We start from the raw sequence: 25,148 nt of genomic DNA, 5'->3' as shown, positions 1-25,148 counted from the left end.
GGGCTTTCTGGCTGGGTTACGACTTCTGAAATTAACTCAGCCTGGAGAAACCATACCTCTTCGATAGAGTAATGTAAGGGCTGTAATCTAGACGCTTCCCATCTGAAAGCATAACAAATATCTGACTGGTTTGCATTTTGGGTCTTGGAGAGTTGCAGATTCCTGTGGCAGTTTTAATATTCCTCAAGTGATGAACTCAAAAAACTGGTTTTGCTTTTATGACACATTTTCTTTGGGGTCACTTATTCATGCTCAAGGCAAGTAATGTTTGTTCTTTATTATATAATTCTTTGGAAAGCTCTAACCTCAAATAACTGAATCAAATTGGAATACATATCAGATCCCAGATTTGGAAAGGCTTTTTTTTTTTTGCATGGGGTGGGAAGAGGTCTTGTTTTTCATTCATACAAAAAAGTGTTAGAGTTCCTACCAGATCCAAGATTCTGTGCGAGGCACGTCAAGAGGACAAAGATTAAAGCGTTCACAGAGTTGAGTTTGTGCCTAGATGCTCAGTCACGTCCGACTCCTTGCGATCCCACGGACTGTGACCCACAAGGCTCCCAGCAAGAATACTGGAGTGGATTGCCATTTCCTCCTCCAGAGATCTTCCTGATCCAGGATCAAACCCGTGATTCTTCTGTCTCCTGCACTGGCAGGTGGGTTCTTTACCACTAGCACCACTGGGAATTGAGTTTGGAGGGCTTAAAACTACTAGGAGAAATAAAAGGTGTACTTAAATAACTGGCATATATGGTAAAATGTGGTAAATATCAGAGTTCTCGATATTCTACCAGCTGGGAAGATGAAAAGGCATTCTGTCATCCAGGTGGCCTTAAAAGCTGAGAGGGATTTTAATCTGGAGGCCAAGGAGAGTCATTGCTCTTGGAGAACTGAGACTAGAAAAGCACAAGACAGGCTTCCTGGTGGTCCGGTGGATAAGAATCCGCCTGCCGAGGCAGGGGACTCAGGTCTGATCCCTGGGCCGAGAGGATCCCACATGCCGCAAGGCAAACAAGACCGTGTCCACAGTTACTGAAGCCGGTATGCCCTAGAGCCCGCGCTCCGGAACACGAGAGGCCGTCACGGTGAGAAGCCCGGCAGCGCCAGGAACAGCAGCCCCTGCTCGCTGCAGCTGAGAACGACCACGCACGCAGTGAAGACCCCACACGGCCACAGATAAACTTTTTAAAAAAGAAAAGAAAATACAGGACTTCCCTGGTGGCCCAGTGGTTACGACTGTTTGCTTCCACCAAAAGAGGCGCGGGTTTGATCCCCCGTCAGGGAACCAAGATCCCCATGCCCTGTGGCCAGAAAAAAAAATGTACAGGGACCCAGGATGGAGGGAGTTTGAATTCAGTTGGAAACAAGAAGCCACTGGAAGGTTTCAAGAACCATCCTGATCTGGTACCGCGTTTCTAAAATAGGTTAACATTTAAGACGCCCACAGGGTGAGCCAAGAAGTAGGAGAGACCTCAGTTTGCTAAACAGACTTTCTACATCTATTTTCTGAAACAGTCTCTTGTCAGGTAAACTACACTTTAAAGTCTCTCCAAGCCTCCAGTGAACATTCAGTCACACCGGCCCTGAAAGTAGAACCACGGGGTGAAGCGTTTTTTCGCGGGAGAAAGGACAGTGTAGACGGGCTGGGCCAGCTCCGCACTGACTGGGGAGCTCGGGGAAGAGTGGAAAGATCTTGTTTGTGTATTTGTGGGTGTGGAGGGGCTCCTTGGCCCGGATTTGGGGGCGACACCGTCAGAGATGCCGAGCGCGTCCCTGGAGGAGGGCGCCTGCCCTCGCCTCGAGGCCTGAGCGGGGTCCGCGGGCCCCCCACTCACCGGTGACATAGAAGGCCTTGTACCGCTCCAGGCGGACGGTCTGAAGTGCCCCATCCTCTCCGGCAGCCCCGCTGTTGGGGTGAAACAGCACCTGGGGAAGGGGACAGGGCTTCCTGGTGAAGCGTACGACACCCTCCCTGGACAGCAGGAGCGTCCTTGTCATGGCGCCTGCTCCCCATCACCGCCAAGCGCACCCCGACTCCCAGCCCCCGCCCCAAACCCTGCAGACAGAGGCCTTGGGTCCCCACGGTCTGCTCCCGGGAGCCTCAGCGGGTGGCGCTTCTCCGGGTCAGTCCATCCGAGTGGGTTACAGCTCTGGCTGGATTCCTAAGCCCAGAACTAGCCAGGTCATCTGCAGGGTCTGGTGCAAAATGAGGATGAGAGAAACCTTGTCCACAAATCAAGAATTTCAACTGTCAGCACAAGGAATTATGTTCATTATCCTCTGATAAACCATAATGGAAAAGAATATGAAAAATAATGTATACATATGTATAACTGAGTCACTTTGCTATGCAGTAGAAATTAATACAGTGTTGTAACCAACTCTACTTCAGTATTTTTTTATAATTTTATTTTTATTCATTTCTTTGGTTGCCCCAGGTCTCAGCTGGGGCATGTAGGGTCTACTTCCCCAACCAGGTATCAAACCTGGGCCCCCTGCATTGGGAGCACAGGGTCTCAGCCACTGTTCCACCAGGGGAGTCCCCTAAAATGAATTTTTAAAAATAACTATTTTATTTCACTTACTACCCCTGGCCCCCAAATTACAGTTTTCAAGAAGCCAGGGCATGCCGGGGGCATGGGTTCAATCCCTGGGGCGGGGGTGGGGTGGGGGCTGAATCCCACAGGCCACAGGGTATGGTTCCCCCTGCCCTGCCAAACAAAAGAAAGAAGAATCGCCCTCCAGAATGGAGAGACCCAGAAAGGAGTTCAGGGTTCCCAAGGGCAAGGTCTGGTAGGAAATAAATGACCAGCATCCTTGGAAAGCTGGGGGCTTTGGGCTGGAAGCGTGAGACCGCCCTGCTATGAATCATGACCGATATATATCGCTGGAAAGGCGCTTATGTGATTCAAAGTTTCCATGGAGCTAAAAAAAAAAAAAAAATGAGAAACATCTGTTGGAGCGTAAACAGCTGTCCCCCCAAGTTTCCCGGCCCTGAGCGGGCGCCAGCACCTGCTGCTTCCGAGCTCTCGTGACAGCGCCTGCGATCCGGGCGGCGCGATGACAGCAAGCTCCGTCCAAACAGGAAGAGGATCATAACTCAGAACCCCCACTTCTTCCAGCCCAAGGAAGCCAAGCTTCTCACCGCAGGAGGCTGTGTTGTTTCCTTCTGCAGAGGACAGGAAGTGGGGGGGGTGGCTTGGAAAACCTATTGTCAGCGGAGCTGCAACGTTACTCAGACACCCCGGAGATGGGAGCCCTGGTCTGTGGGTTAGAATCCTTGACACCGTGTGACTTTCAGTCATAGAAACTCCGCCAGGGTGGATGGCCGCGGTCAGGATGTTTACTCGCGTTACCAGGCATCGCTTCCGAAATCCAAGAGGAGGCAAAGTGGCTCACCCTCAGGCCCGTGGATGGGTTTGGAGAACTCTGTACGCGCCCTTCTCTCCCCTCTGAGCCGACCGACGATGGCGTTCTTGTTTATATCAACAGAGGAAGGAGGCTGGCAAATTTACACACGAATCACAGCTGGAGACACTTCCTCCTCAAGGGACACGCAGTCCAAATTTCAAAGATAACTTTATCTTCTGCAAACATGTGCATCTTCTTGGTTGCTTTTCTTACCTGTTTGCTTTATTCTACCATATTGTGGTTTTTCAAGCAGGAGGCATCTCCTTACTTTAAACCCTGGAGGCCGGTGCCTAGGTGACATCCCCAGAAAGCGGGGAGGACTCCCAGCCCTTCGGGTGGGGGCACACAGACCCACGTCTCCAAAAGTGGTCAGCCTTGCGCCAGCTGCTCTGGACAGCATCTCTGACCACTAGGGGCCTCTCTTCTCCCTAAGAGAGGTGATCAGCGGTCCAGAGACTGAGACTCAACTGCTTCTCCGACGTGTGGCCTCCAGGGATGGACTGGGCATTGCGTGACCACACGGCCCCAGGTCAGTCGGGGCAGAGCAGGTGCAGAGCTGTTACGGAAGCCTTCCGCTGGCTGACAGTTCTCAGGCTTGGACGTGTCAGCCTGGGGCGGGGATAAGACTTGACCAGCCGTGACGCTGCCACCTCCAGCTTCCAGCCAGGAGCCAGGCAAGCCCCAAGTAGGACCTGTGCGCACCCCCTGCCCGCTCCCTTCCCTGCTGCAGCCTGGATACAGACCCCCCCCCCCCCAGACTGCAGGGTGCACAGGAACGCACAGTATAGAATCAACAGCCATGGTTTTGAACATCGCAGACAAGACGGCCCTGGCTGTCCGCGAGGTGGGCGCTGAGACCGCTCTGCAGGAAAACCCACAGCCCAGCATCTGCTCGCAGCGCAGGGCCCAAGGGGCAGGGCCAGGGTGCACGCAGCCCCACGTTGCTTCAGCTCACCAACTTGCCGTTACCTGTTTGTAAAACGGAAGCACCCAATGGCTGAGGCATTTTGCATAGTTTTGAGACGACAATCTAGGGGTTCCTTCGAGCTTCCTGAAACTGGAATGGTTTTCTAAACCAACCCATACTAGAACCTTGTAAGCCCAGAATATAGCTCAGGGTGAACACAGTTGTGTTTATTAAAACATACATGTGTACCCTGTGGGAGTGAATGAATATATTCTGAGTAACAGGTGGAAACGTTTAAATCTAACCTTTAAGACTGTTATGTGCCACTGGAAGTCCCAGAATGTCTGACACAGTGCCTTGCACATGATACTCAATAAATGATTACTGGATACAGAAAAATACACACGTGCATGTGTGTGGGTATACACACATGTATATGTATGCACGTCTCTATAATCACTCGTATGTTTCCCTCCTGGTCTTCCATCAGCAACTTCGAGAGGATTTACTATCGTTTCTCTCGGGGCCGACTAGGAAAGAGCAAGGTGGGGCTCCTGGTGAGAACCCCAGGAAACGAAAGAGACTCGGGTTTGATCCCTGGGTGGGGAAGATCTCCTGGAGGAGGGCATGGCAGCCCACTCTAGCATTCTCATCTGGAGAATTCCATGGACAGAGAAACATGGCAGGCTACAGTCCATGGAGTAGCCAAGAGTCAGACACGACTGAAGCGACTTAGCTCACACTCGGAAAAGACCAAGGCTAAATTCAGGGCCAGCGGCAAGCTATGCTGATCTCTTGGGTGTCTTTACTAACACTGCAGGAGTCTAGCCCCTGGGGGGCCCGGCCCCGGCAGAAGCAGGAGACGCACCCTGCAAGTCCCCGCAGAGCTCCCAGTGAGCGGTAAGGCGTGGCTGTTTCCCTCTGGGTCGCAGGGTGCCGCCAGCCCCACTCCAGCTGTGTCCCCACCCATCACACGTCCCCACAAAACCCCAAACGGCGCTGTGGCTTTTATCGGGCCTTCCTGCTGGGTCCCTGGGCCCAGGTTAGTCACCACGCAGCCCTGAAGAGGGGCCCCCGGTGAGTTTGTGGAAGGAGGCAGCCTGAGAAAGCAGGAGCTCTCCGCCGGCGGCAGACGGAAGTTCCGCGCCCAGGAGCCGGCTCCCACGGGTGTGGGGGCCACGTCGAGGAGCCAGCGTCAAAGCTTCCTGGTGACCTCAGTCATCCTCCTGGACACTCAGGAGCATCTCTCCACTGACGCAGTCGACAACCCCCCAGGGCCACGTCCTGCCAGCTCCCGGCCCAGGGGCGGAAGCCACCTTCCTGCGTAGCTGTCCTGGGTGGGGGCAGGGAGCAGGGTTGGGCCTGGCAGGGTCTGCAGCTTGGGGGTCAGACCGGCTGGGAGGAGCCGTCCTGCCCCAGGGGCCATCCTGGGCCTTGCCGGAGGAGTCCGGTGCCCACTCCGACCCCTGCGCCGGCCGAGGGGAAGGACACCTTCAGGAACTGCCCAGGACGTTCGACTCACTTCCCTGTGACTCGCGGGAAACCAGAAATAGACACTTTGAAGTGCAGGTCCCTCACCGGGAGGCCAGGCCCGGATCCCACCCGCCCCCTTCCCGCCTCCCACTTCCTCTTCCTTTTGGCAAAAGTAAAACGCAGAGAGAGAGAGAGAGAGAGAGAGACAGCCACTGAATGCTTCTGGGAACACCCGGAGGGGCCCTAGGGGCTGCAGGACCTTGTGTGCTGAGCACTCCTGAGCCGGAGAGGCCGGGGGCCCCGCCCCCCCAGAGCATCACCCCTCCATCCCCCCATCCATCCACCCCGTCCGGTCATCCAGCCATTCACTCAATTCTCATTTATTGCATGCTGGCCGCATGCCAGACCCCGCAATAACTGCACTGAGAATCCCATGATGCGATTCCTGCCCTCGGGGAGCTTTCCTTCTGGCGGGGTCAGTGGAGGGGGGAGGCAGGGAGCCCCATGATACACAGCGCAGACACCGCTCACACATCCCACCCAGCTAAAAACTGTGCCTTCTGCCTATGTCATGTCAGAAAATTAAATGATGGTGAGGAAAAAAAAAAAAAATCATTTGTTACAGGGAATAAGTACCCATGGACGCCCACCCTAGGCCAAACTGCTGCATAGAAATCTGGGTGATGAACTGCACTGATGCAGGAAGCAGAGCAGGGAGTGGAAAGAGGTTCCTCTCAAAGGAGTGCCCTCCCCGAGGTCTGACACAATGGACCTCCAGCGGCCACTGGCGGGCATCTTCTGAGGATGGGTCTATCTGCACAGAAGCAGGCAGACCCCGACAGGGGGGCGGCAGGCCAGCCTCCAGACGGGCCGGGGGGGGGGAGGCACCTCCTCCACTTACGCTGTGTCCCGACTGCACCCGGCCAAACAGCACCTGCGAGACGTCCAGACCGTCAAAGCGTCGGCCTCGGGGCAGGGGGGCCCCGGCCAGAGCCACCACGGTGGGGAAGATGTCCAGCACGCTGCGGGAAGACCAAGGCGTGTCAGTCCCAGCGTCCCCAGGCCCTCTCCCTGGTCATCCTGTGGCAAGACCCGCCCGGACGGCCCCCAGCACTGGCCATCTCTCCGCCCGGGTTCCATCCCTGGGTCGGGAAGATCCCCTGGAGGAGGAAATGGCAGCCCACTCCAGTGTTCTTGCCTGGAGAATCCCATGGACAGAGGAGCCTGGCGGGCTGCAGTCCATGGGGTCGCAAAGAGCCGGACACGTCTGAGCGACTGAACTGAACTGATGTGTATGTGTAACAGTCACTTCGCTGCACAGCAGAAACTGACATGTTAGACTCCAATAAAAATTAATTTTTAAACTAAATTAAAGAAAGAACTAAGGGGCTCTACCTGTCACCGCCGAGGCCACCACCGCCCGCAGAGCGGCAACAGCGTGCGACCAGCATCTGTAGGGGAATATTCACTTCATTTCCACGATGGTGGGTTTTCCTAGTCTAATTTTCTCTGAAGTCACGTGGTACATTTGACTCTACACCAGGGCACATCTCCCCCTGCATTCTGGTCAGAAAAACAAATTCCAGCAGGAAAACAGCTGTTTGTCTGAGGGCCAGGCCCACCAAGAGTTGGTGGGACTCGATGGAGACCAAGGGCCCGGCCACGTGAGGCTGGACATCCACGGGGGAGGCTGCTTCCTAGAAGTGAAGACATGACCTCAGGGAAGGCATGATCTGCAGGCAGGAAGTGAGAAGTGGGGGACTCTGGCAGGTCGGTTGGGGTGCACAGGCCTGAACTCTGGGTCTGGAGCAAGGCAGGGGCTGGCAGAACCCCCCCGAACTGTGTAGAAGCGGGGACCAGCCCAGGGTGTGGGGAGCACGCTCTCAGCATCTCTTAGTTGCCATCCTTCCTGAGTGGGACTCGCTCACGTTACCCCCAGGGGACTCTAGATGCCCCCCTCCCCGGCCCGGGTCCCGTGGAGGCTGGAGCGGCTGCAGCTCCCCTCGGCCCTCCCAGGCCCCCGGGAGACCAGCAGTTCCATCAGCACCTTCCAGGGAGCAGAGTGCGCCCAGAGAACCAGGAAAATCCAACACAAGCGCGCAGGTCCCTGACGGGCAGAGCACAGCCTGGAGCAGGGGCGTCAGGACCACCCACCCCCCAGAGCCTACTGCCAGGCCCAGGAACAGGGATGGGGTCTTCAAAGGGGAGGCCTGGCTGGGCCTTGCCGTGGAGGGTGACGCCTAGCCCACGGGACCCCCTCAAGGGCACTGCCCGCTTGTAGCTCCTTCTTCCAGACCCTCTGCCTCGAGACAGCTGTGCCCCCTGCACACAGTGGCCTGCCTTTCCAATCTGGGGAGACAGCCGCGCCCCCCTCGCCTGGGGGACTATCTGCTCTCCTGGCGAAACAGACCCTTAGCTGTCTTTCACATGAGGTTATTCCACGTCCTTCCTGCCCTGATCGTCGCCGTGGACTCGGCCCAGGAGCCCCCACAAGAGCGGTCCTCGGTTCTAGACAGAGACGTGGCTCCCAGCGCAGGTGCGAGCAGACCCACTGCTTTCTGCACACAACCCAGGGCATCGCACAACAGCTCTGACTCAACCGGCACACCTCTGTCCTCCCAGGGGGCTCGTGGAGCTGCCGGGGGACGTTCCGGTTGTCACAGCTGGGGCTGGGGGAGCTGTTGGCATCTAGAGACCAGGGATTCTAGCAAACATCCTCAAATGCCTGGGAACAGTCTGGCCCAAAATGTCAACAGCGCCAAGGTCAAAATACCCTGCTTCAGGGCTTTAGGGTCAGACCACAGGGCCCTTTCAGCGCGTGCTGCCAAGCCCTGCCCTCCCAAAAGGACATCAGCTCCAAAATAGCAGGAGCTTTCCGTCTGATAAGCCTGTTCCAACATCCGGTCCCTGGAGCCATGCCTGATCCATACTGGACACAACGCTCCATCTTCATTGAAGAATTTTATGCTTTGGCTTTGGGCGTGGGGGATCCTAGCTCCCCGACCAGGGATGGAAGCTGCACCGTGTGCATTGGAAGGCAAAGGCTTAACCACTGGACCGCCAGGGAGGGCCCCAAGACGGGTCTCCTTGGGACACTCACCAGCGAGCCCCTAAGGCAGCTGCCACCTCGGAAGCCTGAAATAACCAGCACAGGATGCTGCTGCATCGTGGGACCATGACTGACTGCAGTACAAACGCCGTTCTCAGCTGACAACAGCGTGCTTGGCTCCTGGTGACATCACCCGCAAGGTGGCCGAGTCCCTCATGCACGTCCAGCCCGGGAACCCCTGGCCTGACTGCAGCGAGTCAGGCCCAGAAAAGGCGGCCCGCCTGGCCCACCTCCCAGCCAGCCTGACGGCACAAACTCCAGCCTGAGCTGTTGTTGTCACACCTGCTGGGCACCCCCCGCCCCCACGGTACAGGCTGACCGGGGGCTTCTGGGGGCCCAGCGGCTGCCTCGGACAGAGCCTGGGCACCTGCTGCTTGCCATCACAGCTGGTTGCCCGTCCATCCGTCGCCCCGGCTTCAGTCCCCCCCACCCCATCACTCCCCTCTGGGACGCTGGAGGACGCCAGTGAGACGTGCTCTCCTCCTCTGGGCTTGTTCTCTAGTCCAGGACCCAACTAGTTGACAGCGAAGGACCTTTGGAACCAGAAAATTAGTCTTTAACCAGGACAAAGCCTCTGAGCGCGTGAGCGAGCATGTGGGCGTCCACGGGTATGGGGCAGATCACGAGGAGGACGCCCCCCAGTTAGGAGTCAGGGCTGCGCGGTGTTGCGTTCAGGACGTTCACCACAGCCGAGCTCTGTGCCCAGGACAGGGTCTCGGGGTCAGCCTCGATAAGGAGATCAGCGTGATCTGAGATGTGATCACGTTGACAGGTGTCCTGCGAAGAAAGGGGCACTTCTTTTCTGGAGCTTCTTAGGCAGAGGCAGGAAGAAGGTCCTCAGCCAAGGATTCAGCCTTTCCTTCCCAGCCAGGGGGACCCTTCTTCCCTGTCTCCCTCCAGAGCACATGAACACCTAGAGTCCTCTCTCAGGGCCATCCGTTCTGAGTGACCCCCCTCGGACACCTGTCCGACCCCCAAGGGGGGAGTCATCCAGGTTCCGGGGTCTGTTCTCCCTCACTCCGCACCACCAGCTGGCGTGCGTGCACGCTAAGTCACTCAGCCGTGTCCAACTCTTTGCGACCCTGTGGACCTTAGCCCGCCAGGCTCCTCTGTCCATGGATTCTCCAGGCTAGAATACTGGAGTGGGTTGCTGTTCCCTTCTCCAGAGGATCTTCCTGACCCAGGGATCAAACCCAGGTCTCCCACATTGTGGGTGGATTCTTTCCTGTCTGAGCCATCCGGGAAGCTTGGCCCAGGCCGAAAGTGGCGAGGACACTCCTGCAGACACCACTGCAAGCAGTGTTGACGGCTGTGCAGCCCACCCGGCGCCCCCTTCCCACAGATGGTCTCCCCAGAGGAGGGCTGGAAGAGCCCCCTGAGCTCCTGCTTTAAGAAGCTCACAGGCTGGCCTGCAGGCAGCTCCGCGCGGCTGCGGTCTGAGGCTGGGAAGGCCCTGCAGACACCTGCCCAGGGTCGGCGAGGGCGAGGTCTCCAGACACCCGAGCACACACCTTCGCCTTGCATCTCAAGGAGACTGGGGGGCCGTACCTCAGCAGAGCTGCGCTGGTGACGTTGACAGGGACCCTGCCGGGCCAGTAAGCCAGAGCCGGGACGCGGTGTCCCCCTTCCCAGGTGGTCTGCTTGGCGGGACTTCCCCCTGCGAGACAAGGAGGCAGTCGGTTCTCTGGGAAGGGCAGTCCTTCCTGACGGGGATGCTCGGAGAGCTCCTAATAATTCCAGCAAAGGCCCAACTCCCCTTGGTAATCAGCCACTCTTATCCACCTAGTTAATCTCTTTCAGTGTGTGTGTTCAGTCGCTTAGTTGTGTCCGACTCTGTGCAACCCCATGGACGGCAGCCCACCAGGCTCCTTCGGCCGTGGGGTTCTCCAGGCGAGAGCGCTGGAGTGGGGTGCCACTGCCTTCTCCAATAGGTCATGTTGAGGATGGGAAATAAAATTATTTGACTAAAGACAGAAATTCCCCCCAGCTGTTTGATGTGTCTGATGCCAACAACTGACCCGGCATAGATTTTGTTGTATTTTCACTTTGCCTCACTCTCCCCCCTCTTTGGTCTGCCTTTATTTTTGAATGAATGAGTTGTTCCAATGTTGTGGAGACAGCATTCATAATAGCTCCGACCTCTTACGTCTCTCCTCTCTCGGGGAGGTAAAAACCATCTATGTGCAATCTACAAATTTCCACTGGGTAATTGAAGGAATTCTTTTTGTAACTACCAAGTCAGAAGTGACCAGCAGTGTAAGGATGACCAGTGGGCTGGAAGGAATGAGGTCATGCCTTATGGAAACATCCTGAATACACGTCGCGTTGAATTAACCATGACCATCCCCACCACTCCCACACACGCCCCGACTTCAGGCCAGCTGAGCCAGGAATTCCACACGGTTAGCGTGTCAGAGGCCTTCCAAGGCGAAGGCTGTGTGTGCCTCACACAGGCCGCGGTCATGCAACGGCCTTATGTTTGGCTGGCGTGAACAGGGATGGGGGAGAAGACCAGGCTGCGGGCACTCTGCCGCGCCCACCCCGCAGCGAAGGCAACCTTTGAAGTCCCTGGCCCAGCTCGCAACACCGGAAATGCCCAGCATTCTTGGAATTTTCTCATAACCAGCTCTGGAGTCCCCCCAAGTGTTGAAGTAAGAAACAAAACACAAACCAACTCGCGTCCGTATGGACGGTTCCTGTTTGGGGCTGTGAGGCTCTCAGAACCAAGCGGGCTGGGTGGGAAACTCTGTGACCCGGCCCGAGATGTCTCGAGCACCTGGTCGCCATCCAGACCCCCGCTGTCCAGAAGGACCCAGAGCCCCCTCCCATTATTCACGCACATGGAGCAGAGAATCTGGCGCTGCTGGAACATAAATCACACTCCCACGTGGCTGCGGAATGCATGACTTATGCTCCACTCCGGGCCAAGAGAGGGTGGGGGCATCGCACGTGCGGGAGCCCTGCACACAATCACTCCCCACCCATGAGGGGCGTTTCTAGGGACGCTTGGGAAATAGGGTGAGAATATGGAGTCCATTTATTTGCAAGTCCATGGAACACAGTATCCCGATGAACTTGCTTAGCCTCTGAGGCCAGATGCTAAGGAAAAGCGAAGGCTTCAATTCCAAGAAACCAGTCAATGGTTCTGAGGGTCAACCAGAAGGCCCAAGCTGGGGATTTGCACTAGGGTGGGGAGGTGGGCACCAGAGTCAGCAACAGAGTTGCATCTCTGCTTCCAAGATGTTTCCAGAAGGATACACTGGCCCTGGGCTTCCCAGGTAGCTCTAGTGGTAAAGAACCCACCTGCCAACACAAGAGATGCAAGAGACATGGTTTCGGTCCCTGGGTCGGAAAGATCCCCGGGAGGAGGGCATGGCAACCCACTCCAGTACCCTTGCCTGGAGAATCCCATGGACGGAGGAGACTGGCTACAGCCCACGGGGCAGCAAAGAGTCAGACACGGCAGCACACACACACGCTGGCCCGTAATTAGTAAATCTGCTAATTGGTCCTCGCCACTAGGGGTTCTGCTCATTTGCCATAATCTTCTGTATTGTTCTTTCTCAGGTGATTAACTTCCCTAATTCTTTTTCAGAGAAAAATACGTCGACGTGTTTGCCTTATTTCAGCAGAGAGTTGAAAGCTGGAGAGGTCAAGAGGGATTCGGCCAGTTATAAAACATGTACACGTCCACAGAGCGGACAGCCACCTGCAAAGACTGGGAATCGGTACAAAGTGAGGAAAAGGCTGGCTGAGGGATGCCTCCTGGTGTGGACCCTTGCTGGGGGCTGGGGGGCAACCCCCCATCTATGTTTTCAAGACTGGCTGGCTGACACCGGTCTGTGCCCTTGGTGCTGGCTTTACCAGAAAGACACACTGATATACTCCAGCCATGCCCACAAGCCTTGTACTTGAAAGGGATTTATCTCAAGAGTCCAGAGTGCGGGTAAGCAATTACAAATATATATACATGTATTTATATATATACACACACCCCACAACTTCTCGCTCCAAACTCCAGTATCCAGTATCCTGTCTCACTGCTAGTGGTGGATAGGCTTTGAAAGGTCCAACTGGCGCTGTTGGTGGGTCCCCAGGGCTGACGCCCGATAGCCAAGCATCTGATGATCAGAAACACCTGCCGGCACGTGCTGGGCTTTATCTGCACCAGCAAACACGGAAACCCACGGTAGCTATAGCCCTGGTCCCCTGATACTCTTCAGCGATACCTGCTCCTGCTAATGGGACCTCATCTTGCATTTAACACAGTAATAGCAGCGCTAGCAGTAAAGAAATCACCTGCCAACGCAGAAGACATGAGAGACGCGGGTTTGATTCCTGGGTGGGGAAGATCCCCTGGAGGAGGGCCTGGCAACCCACTCCAGGATTCTTGCCTGGAGAATCCCATGCACAGAGGAACCTGGTGGGCCACAGTCCATGGGGCTGCACAGAGCTGGAGAAGACTGAAGTGACTTAGCACACAGACAGTAGCAACAATAATTTCTCCAATTAACTGAGTCTCTCCCAAGCACCGAGTTAATGCACCTGCATATAATGGTAAGGACTTCCCTGGACTATCTCCCTTAATCCTTAGGGCAACTTTGTGAGCTGAGCACTGTTACTCCTCATTTTTCAGATGTAGAAGTTGAAGCTCAGAGAGATTAAGTAATTTGCCCAAGGTCACACAGCAAGGAAACAGTCAAGTCAGGATTTGAGTCCAAGGCTGACTACATGGTGGGCACCCTCAGCCATTAAGAATTTCTAGGACCTTCTGGAACTGTGGTTCCCATCCCTGTATGCATACTCGAGTCACTAGGAGGGGCTTTGAAGAAATACTCATGCAAAGTCCATTTCCCAGAAATTGTGAGTTAATTGACCTGAGCTGGGGTCCAGACACCAGGAAAGCCCTGTAAAGCTCTCCTTTACATAGAGCGCGCCAGTTCCAGGGAGGTAAGAAAGGGGACATGATACATCTCGAAACTAAACATAGCTTGTGTCTGTCTAACGACAGGTTTCATGTGGCCTGCGCCTTTACGCCTTTACGCCCCGGAGAACAAATGTGACCTTCAACGTTACAGTGAGAACAACAGTTGAGTCCAGTCCATAAAGTAAAACATTTTTTAATTTCAAAAGCTCTTTGCTCGTGGACAGCAACCTTCATACTTCGACCAGTCGCAACGGCACATCCAAAGCGTCCGTCGAATTTGGCTTTCTGCTGAGGAACCGCGTCCGACGGCCATGAGCCTGCATTTCGATGCACCTCTGGTTAGTTACGACTCTAATTAAGCCTGGACCTCTTACTTACAGCAATAAATATTTAGCCTCAGCAACCAAAATATAAACAGAAGCATGATTCATGAGTGTGCTTACTTCTTCCTCCCTGGCTGTGCAAGAAAAGGCCGTTCCGTGGTGCGTGGAGGAAGCCCCACCACGGTCCATGTTCAGAAACACGGGCGCTTCCCAGAAAGGGTCCCTCCCAAACGCCACAGCTCCGAGTCAGAGCTGCTCACACAGAGGCTGGCAAGCCTCTCGGCACACGGAGCCACAAAAGGACCCCTGGAGATGCTGGTTTTGTAAGTCTCGGGTGGGGCTGTCATTCCAGGTCACTCTGACAGCAGTCTCTGGGGACCAGAGGTTGAGGAAAAGCAGTAAGGTAAACAGGAGAAGGCCCTCTCGTTGTGAGACTTCGGGCGGCACGTGGGATCTGAGTTCTCCCACCAGGGAGCGAACCCACGGCGCCTGCATCGCAAGTGCAGAGTCTTAACCGCTGGACTGCCAGGGACGTCCAGGCAGAAGTCTCAGTGTCCCTCTGTCTCCTTCTCCTCAGTCGTGAAGGGGGAAGGTGACTGTACTGGTCTCATGGGACGCTGGAAAGTTGACGTCAGACAATGTATATAGAGTTCTGAGCAAGGCCCTCTGGCACGGTGCCTGCCACGGGAGTGCCCAACAAATGCGATCCAGAAAAAACCCAAACAAAACAAAGACACAACAAAATCACCTACAGACAGAAACCAGCAGAAGTTGCACCTGGCAGCCCATGCACTGTATTCAGGCCTCTGACAATTTGCTTTGGCGCGAAGCGGACTTTGTTTTTAAACTGAATTTGAATGTCAGTAGACAAGAGCCCTCTGTCCCACTGACCGAATCCCTACTCCCATCCACAATGGACGAAAACAGACATTTGTTCATTTAAACTACCTGCTTGGCCCCTCGTGGCATTCATATGAGTGTCTCAGGGCAGAAGAACGTGCCTGTTCTGAGGAGCCCACATTCTATAACCTTCTAAAGAAGCAGGCTTCGTTTCTAAATATAAATACATGCCCTTGCCAAGGATGCCCGGAGCTCACACACTAGTTTTCTAGAAACACACGGCAGCCAGGCCTCTGTTGGGGCCAAGGACTCCGGCTGGCCCGGGGTGGCCGTGAGCGGGGTAGGGACGTTCCGAGCCTGGTGGCCAGTGGCCCGAAAGGGACATCACTTGACTCCCACTGGTCCCATCAGTGGACCCTGCCCCCAGCGGGGCCAGGTGCCAGCATCCTCTGTCCCCTGCATCCCCTCTGACCTGTCCGCCCCTCACTCCCCCTCTGACCCCCGCCCGCCCCCCCTGCACGCCCTCTGACCACCCCCTCTGATCCCTGTCCGCCCCCCCAACCCCGCAGGCAGACAGAAAGCCCGGGATGCAGAGCCGGCTTCCCAGTGGGAAAGGTTATGTAACCACCCGATAGCATCAAGTTACACCAAGGTCTCCCAGAAGGCGAGGATGCCAGATTCAACAGCATGTTTCCTCATCACCAGGGGGAGGAAGGAACAGCTCCGCTCCTCAAATAAAACAAGGAAAGATTTTCCAGACAGAGGAGCCATCCGTTAGGGGACAAACAAGGTGCTAGTTCTGTCCCGAAGAGGAAACAGGTCTGGAGCGGGGAGGAAGGGCCGAGGCTGTGAGGCGGAGTTGGTGGGGGGTCAGTCTGGGCTCAGCGGTGGCCCACGCCCCGGGCCCCTCCGCTTGGGGGGAAGGCCAGGCCGCCCAGCGGTGCCCCCTGCCCCCGGTTCAGCCTCTCACCCCCGCAGGGTGCCGGCCAAGCCCCCTGGAGCATCCTCGCCCAGCACGGGACCAAACGCCGCTCCAGGAGACGCTGCCTCATCCCATCAGCTGAGCACCGTCCGGGCCAGGAGAGGAAGGGAGGACGGAGAGGGGGCGCCAGCGCGTGGCCTGCTGTCCCGGGCTGGCCGCGGGGGGCGGGGCGGCACTCCGGGTACTGTTTGTCCCGCTCCGTTGTGAAAACATGGACCGTCTTCTCGGTTTCATCAACCCTGGGGACGGGCCAGCCCCCAGCAGGACACACAGGCCCCCCACTGACCGGGCACCTGCGTGAAGACGAGCGGGCAGCCCAGCGGGACCCCTGGCCACGCCCCCTCCTCTGGGCCCTGCCTGGCCCCCTGGAGCCCCCCGCAGCGTCCCGGGCAGAGAGGAGGCAGACAGCTGCAGCCAGGGTGTTGGGGAGCCGATGTGGAGGACAGGGCAGAGCTCGGCCCGCGGCCAGGGACACCTGTGTGACCCCCTGAGAAAAGAAGAGGTGCCCAGCCCCACCGTACACTCAAGCGCCGCATCCCACGGAGATGCAGCCACAGCGGGCAAGGCCGTGCCACCCCCTCCCAAGGCTGTTATCGCCACATGAAGGAGCCCCAGCCTCAGGGCAGTTTCCTGACCCAGGGGCCCAGGTCACTGGAGAGTGAGCCCCACACTGGTTAAGTGGCCTGTGTGCTTCAGCAGGTCCAGCCTGCTCAGGGCATTTCTTCCGGTCCTTCCCTTTAGGGGGCCACCCTCAGTGAGCTCTGTCTACGAGTGAAGACATGGAGTCCTGTGGGGACAGCAGAGGCCGGGCACCTCCCGGGCAACGGCCCAGTTGGCCCCCCGCCGTCCCGCGAGGTGGGTCTCCACCGCTCTTGCAGAGGGGGACCCTGGGCTGGAAGGGGCCGGGACCTCCGGGCACCAGGTGCTCAGCTGAGTCAGACCCCGGCTCCCAGAGGCCCCTCTCCATCTCCCCACTCTGCGGCTCACAGATTCAGAAACACTCAGACAGTCCCAAGGCCAACCAGAGTCTCCTGGACGACCACGGTGGGCAAAGAAGACAGACGTGGTGTTGGGGCAGTTGGTCAGCATGTGGGTGGGGGTGAGCCCTGCAGTCCCCTCTATCGGCGGCCCCGGGGGAGCCCCCACCCTGCTCAGCCTGCAGGCCCCTCACTGGGCCAACAAGGCGTAGGGAGTGAAGACGGCTGAGCCTCCGAGCCCGGCACCGTTTGAACACAGGGAGGTTTCCACAGAGGCCGTCGCTCATGACCCTTATTCATCAGCTGACTCGGTAGAAACGAGGTCCGTGCTGGCCCCCGCCCTGGCTGCACCCCCTTTACAGCTCAACCCCGTGCCTGGGGAAGCGGGCAAGAGGCAGTGAGCGCTTCTTTGGGGTGATGAAACTTTGGGGGACTCAGCAGAGGTGAGAGGATGCGTTTGAGGTGACCACAAAGATCTGACTTCCACCCCAAGAAATGATGACCACCGTAAGTTTAGTGACCACTCGCCATCTCATAGAGATACAAAATCACAGAAAGAGAAAAAGACTTCTTTTCCCTTGTGAAGAGAACTCTTGGGATTTGCTCTCTTGATATATACAGCACATGGCCTCGTGTATACACCCACATACACCACATCTCCATCTATCATGGACGGATGGACACTCCCCGGCGGCTCAGTGGTCAGGAACTCGCCAGCCAATGCAGGAGACGCGGGTTTGATTCCCGGGTGGGGAAGATCCCCTGGAGGAGGACATGGCAGCCCACTCCAGTATTCTTGCCTGGAGTGTCCCATGGACAGACGGGCCTGGCGGGCTGCAGCCCAGGGGGTCACAGAGAGTCCACACGACGGAAGGGACTGAGCACTCACGCTGTGTCCTAATGATGATTCAGAGTCCGTTCCACGCTGCACTGGACTCACGTGTCTCTCCTCTTTCCATTCATAAGTTCCTCCTCTCTCTTCCCTACAACATTATTTGCAAGCCCGGTTCACTAGTTTAAAGCTGCCTCCTAAGGGGGAGGAGAGACAAGATGAGACACGTCCTCAGATAGGAGGTCAGAGGTCACCTTCTTAGGGAACGCAAAGATCCCCAGAGAGGGGCCCCTTCCTGACAGCTGTGTCCCCTCAACCTTGGCCTCCACGCCTTGAGGATTTTCACCCTGAAGAGTGAAAGTGATCCCAGGCCCCTCTAACCGAGCACTGAAGATGGGCCCTGGCTTGAGGGCACGTCAGGCACAGAGAAGAGGAACTGCCACCAGTGAGGGCAGAAAACCACTCCTGGCTGGCACTGTATTTCTCTAGGTGATGGCTGCAGATTAAAGAATCTGCCTGCAGTGTAGGAGACCTGGGTTCAAACCCTGGGTCAGGAAGATCCGCTGGAGAAGGAAACAGCAACCCACTCCACTGTTCCTGCCTGGAGAATTGCATGGACAGAGGAGCCTGGCGGGCTACAGTCCATGGGGTCGCAAAGAGTCAGACACGATTGAGTGACTGCCACACCACACCATGGCTGCAGCTACCGGACCCATTTCCACTCCTCTGAGTGAGGCATCTCTCCCTGGTCCAGCTGTCCAGGAACTGGGACTCCATTACAGCACTCTTGAACAGGCAGGGCCAAAGGGACTCATGCATGAAGTCACCTGGTCACCGCACAGGTTGGAGGGGGCGGCACCCAGCTCTCCTGACTCCCATCACACCTGTCCAGACAGGAGGCATGGCCAGGGTGCAGCGGCCACTCACCTGTAACGTTCTCAAGGGATCTGAGCCAGGGACACCAGATTAAAGCACTTCCTTCCCACCACTGGGCATGGGACACAGGGATATTCCAGCTTCTAGGTAGCTATGAACTTTCTGCCAGACTAATGTGAAAGGGGAAACAGTGGAAACAGTGTCAGACTTTATTTTTTTGGGCTCCAAAATCACTGCAGATGGTGATTGCAGCCATGAAATTAAAAGACGCTTACTCCTTGGAAGGAAGGTTATGGCCAATCTAGATAGCATATTTAAAAGCAGAGACATTACTTTGCCAACAAAATTCTGTCTAGTCAAGGCTATGGTTTTTCCAGTGGTCATGTATGGATGTGAGACTTGGACGGTGAAGAAAGCTGAGCGCCGCAGAATTGATGCTTTTGAACTGTGGTGTTGGAGAAGACTCTTGAGAGTCCCTTGGACTGCAAGGAGATCCAATCAATCCATCCTAAAAGAGATCAACCCTGGGTGTTCATTGGAAGGTCTGATGTTGAAGCTGAAACTCCAATACTTTGGCCACCTCATGCGAAGGGTTGACTCATTGGAAAAGACCCTAATGCTGGGTAGGATTGGGGGCGGGAGGAGAAGGGGACGACAGAGGATGAGATGGTTGGATGGCATCACCGATTCGATGGACATGGGTTTGGGTGGACTCCAGGAGTTGGTGATGGACAGAGAGGCCTGGCGTGCTGCAATTCATGGGGTCGCAAAGAGTCAGACACGACTGAGCGACTGAACTGAACTGAATGTGAAAGGGGGTTTGTGTCCTCCAAGCTGGAGACAGCTGGGGGCCACGGGGCAGGCCAGCCAGCCAGCAGGATGACAGGGCGAACCCAGCCCCACCCAAGAGGATAATCTTGCCAAGCCCACCTCTGAACCCCTTAGACACAGGTACTTTCTTAAATTTTTATAATTTTTAATTTTATAAAATGTATTTATTATAGAATAATATATTAATATTAATAAATGTTATATTTGGTATAATACCAACTTATTGGACAAATGAAGGTAGGGAAAACTACACTTAAACCCTTCCTTGACCTTCCCAGGTGGCTCAGGGGTAAAGACTCTGCCTGCCAATGCAGGAGACACGGGTTCAATCCTTGGTCCGGGAAGATCCCGCAGGCCTTGGAGCAACTAAGCCCATGTGCCCCAACTACCCAGCCTGCGCTCTGGAGCCCACGTGACTTGGAGCCCACGCTCTGCAACAAGAGCTGCCGCTCAGAGAGAAGGTCACGCATCGCAACTAGAGAAAAGCCTACTCAGCAACGGAGACCCAGCACAGGCAAAAATAAAGACACACATAAAATTATTTTCTAAAAACCCTTCCTCCACCCAGAGGCAACCACCGCCTCACTGTTGCCTCTATCAAGGCTTTTCTGAGGCTACATATGCTCAGTGTTACACAATGAGATCGCACTTTACGTATGGTTTTGTGACCTGCGTTACTCCCTGGAAAGCATTTAATGTAACTGTTTCCAGGTGAGTCATAGGCACCATTTCCAGTGGTTCCCTCGTGCTTCTTTAGATGCGCGCACCATGATTTCCTGGAGCACTCCTGTCTCGCTGGACACTAGGGTCATGAGTTTGTTTGTTTTTTTAAGTCTACAGCAATGAGCATTCTTTTACATACATCGTTGAGCACTTGGCTAAGTATTTCTTGAAAACAAATTCTTAAAGGAGGAAATAAAGCACCATCAGTCACGCATGTTGTTTAAGGCTTTCATCCGTACTGTCCAATCGTCCCCCGCAGGACTGCCCTTCCAAGGGGGAGGTCCTTTCAGAGGAGGAGGTCCTTGTGGGGAGACCATCCCAGAGCAGATGGGCGCTGAGCTGACGCTGAAGGATGTTTAAATAAAGAGAGGCCCTGCGGATCACCAGCCTCAACTTGGTGGCAAGCCTGCCTCCCTCCTCCCCAACTGTGTGACTCGAGGCAAGTTTCTTGGCCTCTCGGAGCCTCTTTCTCCAGCTGTACATGGAGTTATTACTCCCTGCCTCTCGTGAAGGTCTAGACACGACACACACAGAAGGCTGGCACAATCGTGCACTAACGAGTTCTTAGTGAAGTGATGGTGGGATGGATGAAGGGATGACTGCAAAAAGGAAAGAAAAGAAAGCAGGGGGAAGAGCAAGGTCGCCGGGACGAACGCGAAGGCCAGCGTGCTTGCCGGCCGTTCCTCAGACTGGCCTCTGGGGCGGGGCTAACGCCCCGGAGGAAAGGAAGGGACGAGCCAATGGACACCAGCTTCCTCCCTCCCAAACTGTTTCTCTTCTGGGAGCTGGTGGCTGCGAGTCATCTATTCCTGCGTCACAGTGATGCCCCGAGGCCGGGAGATAAATCGGTCCTCCCAGAGGCCGTGCCCCCCCCCCGTCCCCACCCCCAGCGGAGACCGTACCTTGACGAGCCTGCCACGAGCCGGTGAAGGGCCCCGCGCTCCCGGCCAGCTCACACTTCTGAGCCCACGGGCCATTGTCCCCTGGAAACCAGAAAGGCAACACAGAGTCAGCGGGCTGCAGGACACTCTGCCCCCTGCGGCCCCACAGCCCTGTCCTCACAGCGAGCGGAGAGGAGGACTTGGGACAACAAGTGCGACCGCGACCCCTGGACCAGCTTGTGGGGGAGGCGTCTGCTTCCCACGGGCTCGCAGAGACCTGGGCTGTCCCCGCCCCGCGCTCACCCTGCTCTGAAGCTCTGGGCTCTGGTTATGGATTCAGCAGTCCCGTTACCAGTGTTTTCAATTCAGCCACTGTTTGCTTCTTCTTTTGTGGCCACACAGCCTGTGGGATCTTAGTTCCCTGACCAGGGATCAAACCTGTGCCCCTACATTGGGAGCGTGGAGTCCTAGCCACTGGGCCCCCAGGGAAGTCCCCAGCGACTCCTTCCTGAGCTCCTGTGATGACCCAGTGCCTCCCACACATCACCTCCTGACCTTCCAACCTGCGATGGCAGAGGCTCGACTGGTAGCTCGATTCTGCCAAGGAGGAAAGAGGGGCTCAGAGGGGCTAAAGGAACTTTCCCAATGTAGAGGCTCAAACACCAGCGTCCACAGCCCTCGCTCCAGACAGGGACCCCAGACCCAGGGTTCCCATGTGGGTCCTCAAAACAGCCCACTGTCCAGCTCCAATCAGCCAGGAGACGTGAGCTGGTGACTGGTGGTACCGTCTGGGCTGGGGGAGCACGATGGAGCGGGGTTCTGGGACTGCCCGGAGTGACACAGGCTCACAGCGTCAGAGTCACTCGTTAACCATTAGGAGCCGTACCCGGGTGACCCTGACCAGCACCCAAGGGGCCGAGCTCTCCGGGCAAGCCTGTCCGGGGGTGCGGCCTCGGGGACCCCCGCAGAGAGGTGCTCAGCACACAGGCCCATGAACACCAGCGGGGCCCCAAGTTCAGGGCAAGCCCCCTGCCGTGGTGCAGATGGTCACTCGCAAGACTCTGCTCCTCTGCGAGCGCGTGCAGGGTTATCCATTAGACCCGAGGGAGGCTGGCTGGGGTTTTCTAGTCACCTGTAAACCAGAGGAACGTGTTGTCTTTCCCTGCGAGGTCAACCGTGTCCTTGATCTGGCCCACGAGGCGGTCCATCTCCCGCAGACTCGCGCTGTACGGCCTTTGACCTCTGAGGTCTGCTGTTGGCGGCGTCCTGGCCAAGGGCACATGCATGTGGGCCAGGCCCACGTACAGCAGGAAGGGTCTCCCGCTGGTGCTGAAACAGGAGAGGCCGACCGTGACTCCCCAGAAGGGCCCCGGGGCCTCAGAGGAGACCCCCGAGCCCCTTCAGCCAAGGAAGCACACGGCTGTCTACAACCCACAAAGACAATGTGGAAATGGCCTGGTTAGCGGGGTAAAGTCTGCGAGTCACTGTCATCGTTGTAACTGCCCTTTAACACTTACTGCAAAACTGACCCACGGTGTCTGAATTCGCCCTCGTGAGAATGCCCAAGGTCCCTTTTCCAGATGAAGCATCAGGGGCTCAGGGAGACTGAGAGACGGACCCGAGGTTCGTAAGCGACCGCATTCGGGTCCAGACTCAGACCCAGAGGGAGCGCTGTGCCAGCCCTGAGCTGCTCATGCTAACGCCCAACGCACACATGCTTTTAGGGTTTATCTGCTCTGTCACAGCATCCGGGCCACCATGTCCATTCCCAGCCTCAGGCCTGTCTTGGGGATGAACGGATGAGTCAAGGTGACCACAGGGAATTCCAAGGACACAGCCAGGAATGTCCAGACCACAGTCCTGCTGGAGGTCCTGGCATCCGGCCGCCCCTCTGCTGATCCTGCAGGGTCCCCAGGGGCTCTGCTTCCTGCATTCCCGGGGGTGGGGGGCAGGGTCAGGCAGCAGCAGGGACCCTCGGGGAGCCCCTTCCCACAGCCCATGCCTGTGGAGGGACAGGCTTTCAGAGGACACGGCGAGGGGCGGGGAGGCCTCGGCAGGTTCTCAGAGTGACAGAGGCGTGGCTATTTTGTCACCAGTTGGACCATAAAGAAAGCTGAGTGCCAAAGAATTGATGCTTTTGAACTGTGGAGCTGGAGAAGACTCTTGAGAGTCCCTTGGACTGCAAGATCCAACCAGTCCATCCTAAAGAAAATCAGTCCTGAATATTCATTGGAAGTACTAATGTTAAAGCTGAAACTCCAATACTTTGACCGCCTGATTCCAAGAACTGACTCATCGGAAAAGACCCTGATGCTGGGAAAGATTGAAGGCAGAAGAAGGGGACGACGGAGGATGAGATGGTTGGATGGCATCACCGACTCGATGGACATGAGTTTGAGCAAATTCTGGGAGCTGGTGATGGACAGGGAGGCCTGGTGTGCTGCAGTCATGGGGTCACGAAGAGTCGGACACGACTGAGCGACTGAACTGAACTGAACCTGGCACTTGACTTTCAAACAGGCCTGAGCTTTCTCAGCTCATCTTGGTTCACACCCTCCCACCACGTCAAGTTCTCTGAGTTCCCCCAGGCTCAGCTCTGCCTCAAACCTGAAGACCCCCTGCATCCCGACTCCCAGGGCCCCCCGATTGGGACTAGGTGGACTCAGCTCTCTTTGAAGGACAGATGTCTGGGATGGGGACCTCCTCTTCCCCATTTTAATCAACAATTTCTTTTTTATACCATGTATAAAACAGATGACTTACCAGGGGGCACTAGTGGTAAAGAACCCACCTGCTAATGCAGGAGACATAAGAGACCTGGGTTCAACCCCTGGGTTGGGAAGATCCCCTGGAGGAGGGCATGGCAACCCACTCTAGTATTCTTGCCTGGAGAATCCCATGGACAGAGGAGCCTGGAGGCCTACAGCTCATGGGGTCGCAAAGAGTCGGACACAACTGAGTGATTAGCAAGAGATAAATACTTAAAAAAAAAAAAATAGACAACGAGAACCTACTGTATAGCCCAGGGAACTCTACTTGATATTCTGTGGTGACCTAAATGGGAAGGAAATCCAAAAAGGAGAGGATGTATGTATAGGTATAGCTGATTCATTTTGCTGTACAGAAGAACCTGATATAATCTTGTTAAGCAATTATGCTCCAAAAAATTAAATTTTTTAAAAAAATCAACAATTTCCTTGCTACATTTCTATAGTTTCATTGTCCAATGCCTTAGCCACACCATGTGTGGCTATTTCGATTCATGAAAATGAAATAAAAGAATTCAGCGTCTCACATGCAAGGGATGAGCCTTGTAGACTTTATGCTGTGTGAAATGAGCTGTCGCCCAGGGACAAGCATGATCAGATCCCGCTTACAGGAGGTACCCGGCGCGGCCAGCTCCAGACAGACAGGAAGGAGAATGGTGGCTGTCGGGGGCTGCAGGGAAGGGAAGACGGGGAGCTGGTGTTTATGGGGACAGGCTTCCAGTCTGGGAAGACGATAAGTTTCTGGAGGTGTATGGATGACCCTGGGCCACTCGCTTAACCTCGGTCCTCAGTGCTCTGGGGGCTGCCAAGCCTCCCTGGCAGAGCTGCGACCGTTAACTGCTCAGAGTAAGTGCCAAATAAACGGGAGCCCTTAAGGTCCCCCAGAGAAGGAAATGGCAGCCCACTCCAGGATTCTTGCCCGGAGAACCCTATGGACAGAGGAGCCTGCCGGGCGACAGCCCTTAGGGTCACAGAGAGTCAGACGTGACTTAGCATCTGAACAACAAAGGACGTCCCTTACATGTGGAATCTAAAATATGACACAAATGAACATATCTAAGGAACAGAAGCAGACTCACAGACAGAACAGACGTGTTGTTGCCAAGGCTGGTGGGGTTGGGGGTGGCGAGAGAGGACTGGGATTGGGGGATTAGCAGAGACAGATTACTATAAGTAGGTGGATAAACAAGAAGGTCCTACAGTATAGCTATGACTATACGGTTTCCTATGACTAGAGGGAACTGTAGTCAATATCCTGTGATAAACCAGAATGGAAAAGAATATAAAA

At 55.7% G+C, this 25,148-nt stretch overlaps 1 protein-coding gene across 5 annotated transcripts in view; it reads right to left on the bottom strand.

Moving 5' to 3' along the window:
- The window catches only part of ARSG (arylsulfatase G), a 105,025-nt gene that overhangs the window by 1,904 nt on the left and 77,973 nt on the right, over window positions 1-25,148 (bottom strand). For 2 of the 5 annotated variants that reach the window (XM_081580821.1, XM_081580823.1), the window contains exons 7-11: window positions 22,225-22,421; window positions 21,114-21,194; window positions 10,449-10,557; window positions 6,693-6,813; window positions 1,836-1,926 (exon numbers count right to left, since the gene is read on the bottom strand). In XM_081580821.1, coding sequence (XP_081436947.1) covers window positions 1,836-1,926; window positions 6,693-6,813; window positions 10,449-10,557; window positions 21,114-21,194; window positions 22,225-22,421 — 599 coding nt within the window. The remainder of the gene's footprint in view (window positions 1-1,835; window positions 1,927-6,692; window positions 6,814-10,448; window positions 10,558-21,113; window positions 21,195-22,224; window positions 22,422-25,148) is intronic. The other 3 variants (XM_081580819.1, XM_081580820.1, XM_081580824.1) reach the window with 2 other exon arrangements.

This window comes from Giraffa tippelskirchi, chromosome 3 (assembly GCF_054371585.1).
Source record: "Giraffa tippelskirchi isolate mGirTip1 chromosome 3, T2T-mGirTip1v1.2.pri, whole genome shotgun sequence".
Taxonomy (NCBI): domain Eukaryota; kingdom Metazoa; phylum Chordata; class Mammalia; order Artiodactyla; family Giraffidae; genus Giraffa; species Giraffa tippelskirchi.
This window is presented reverse-complemented; position numbering and strand designations above follow the sequence as displayed.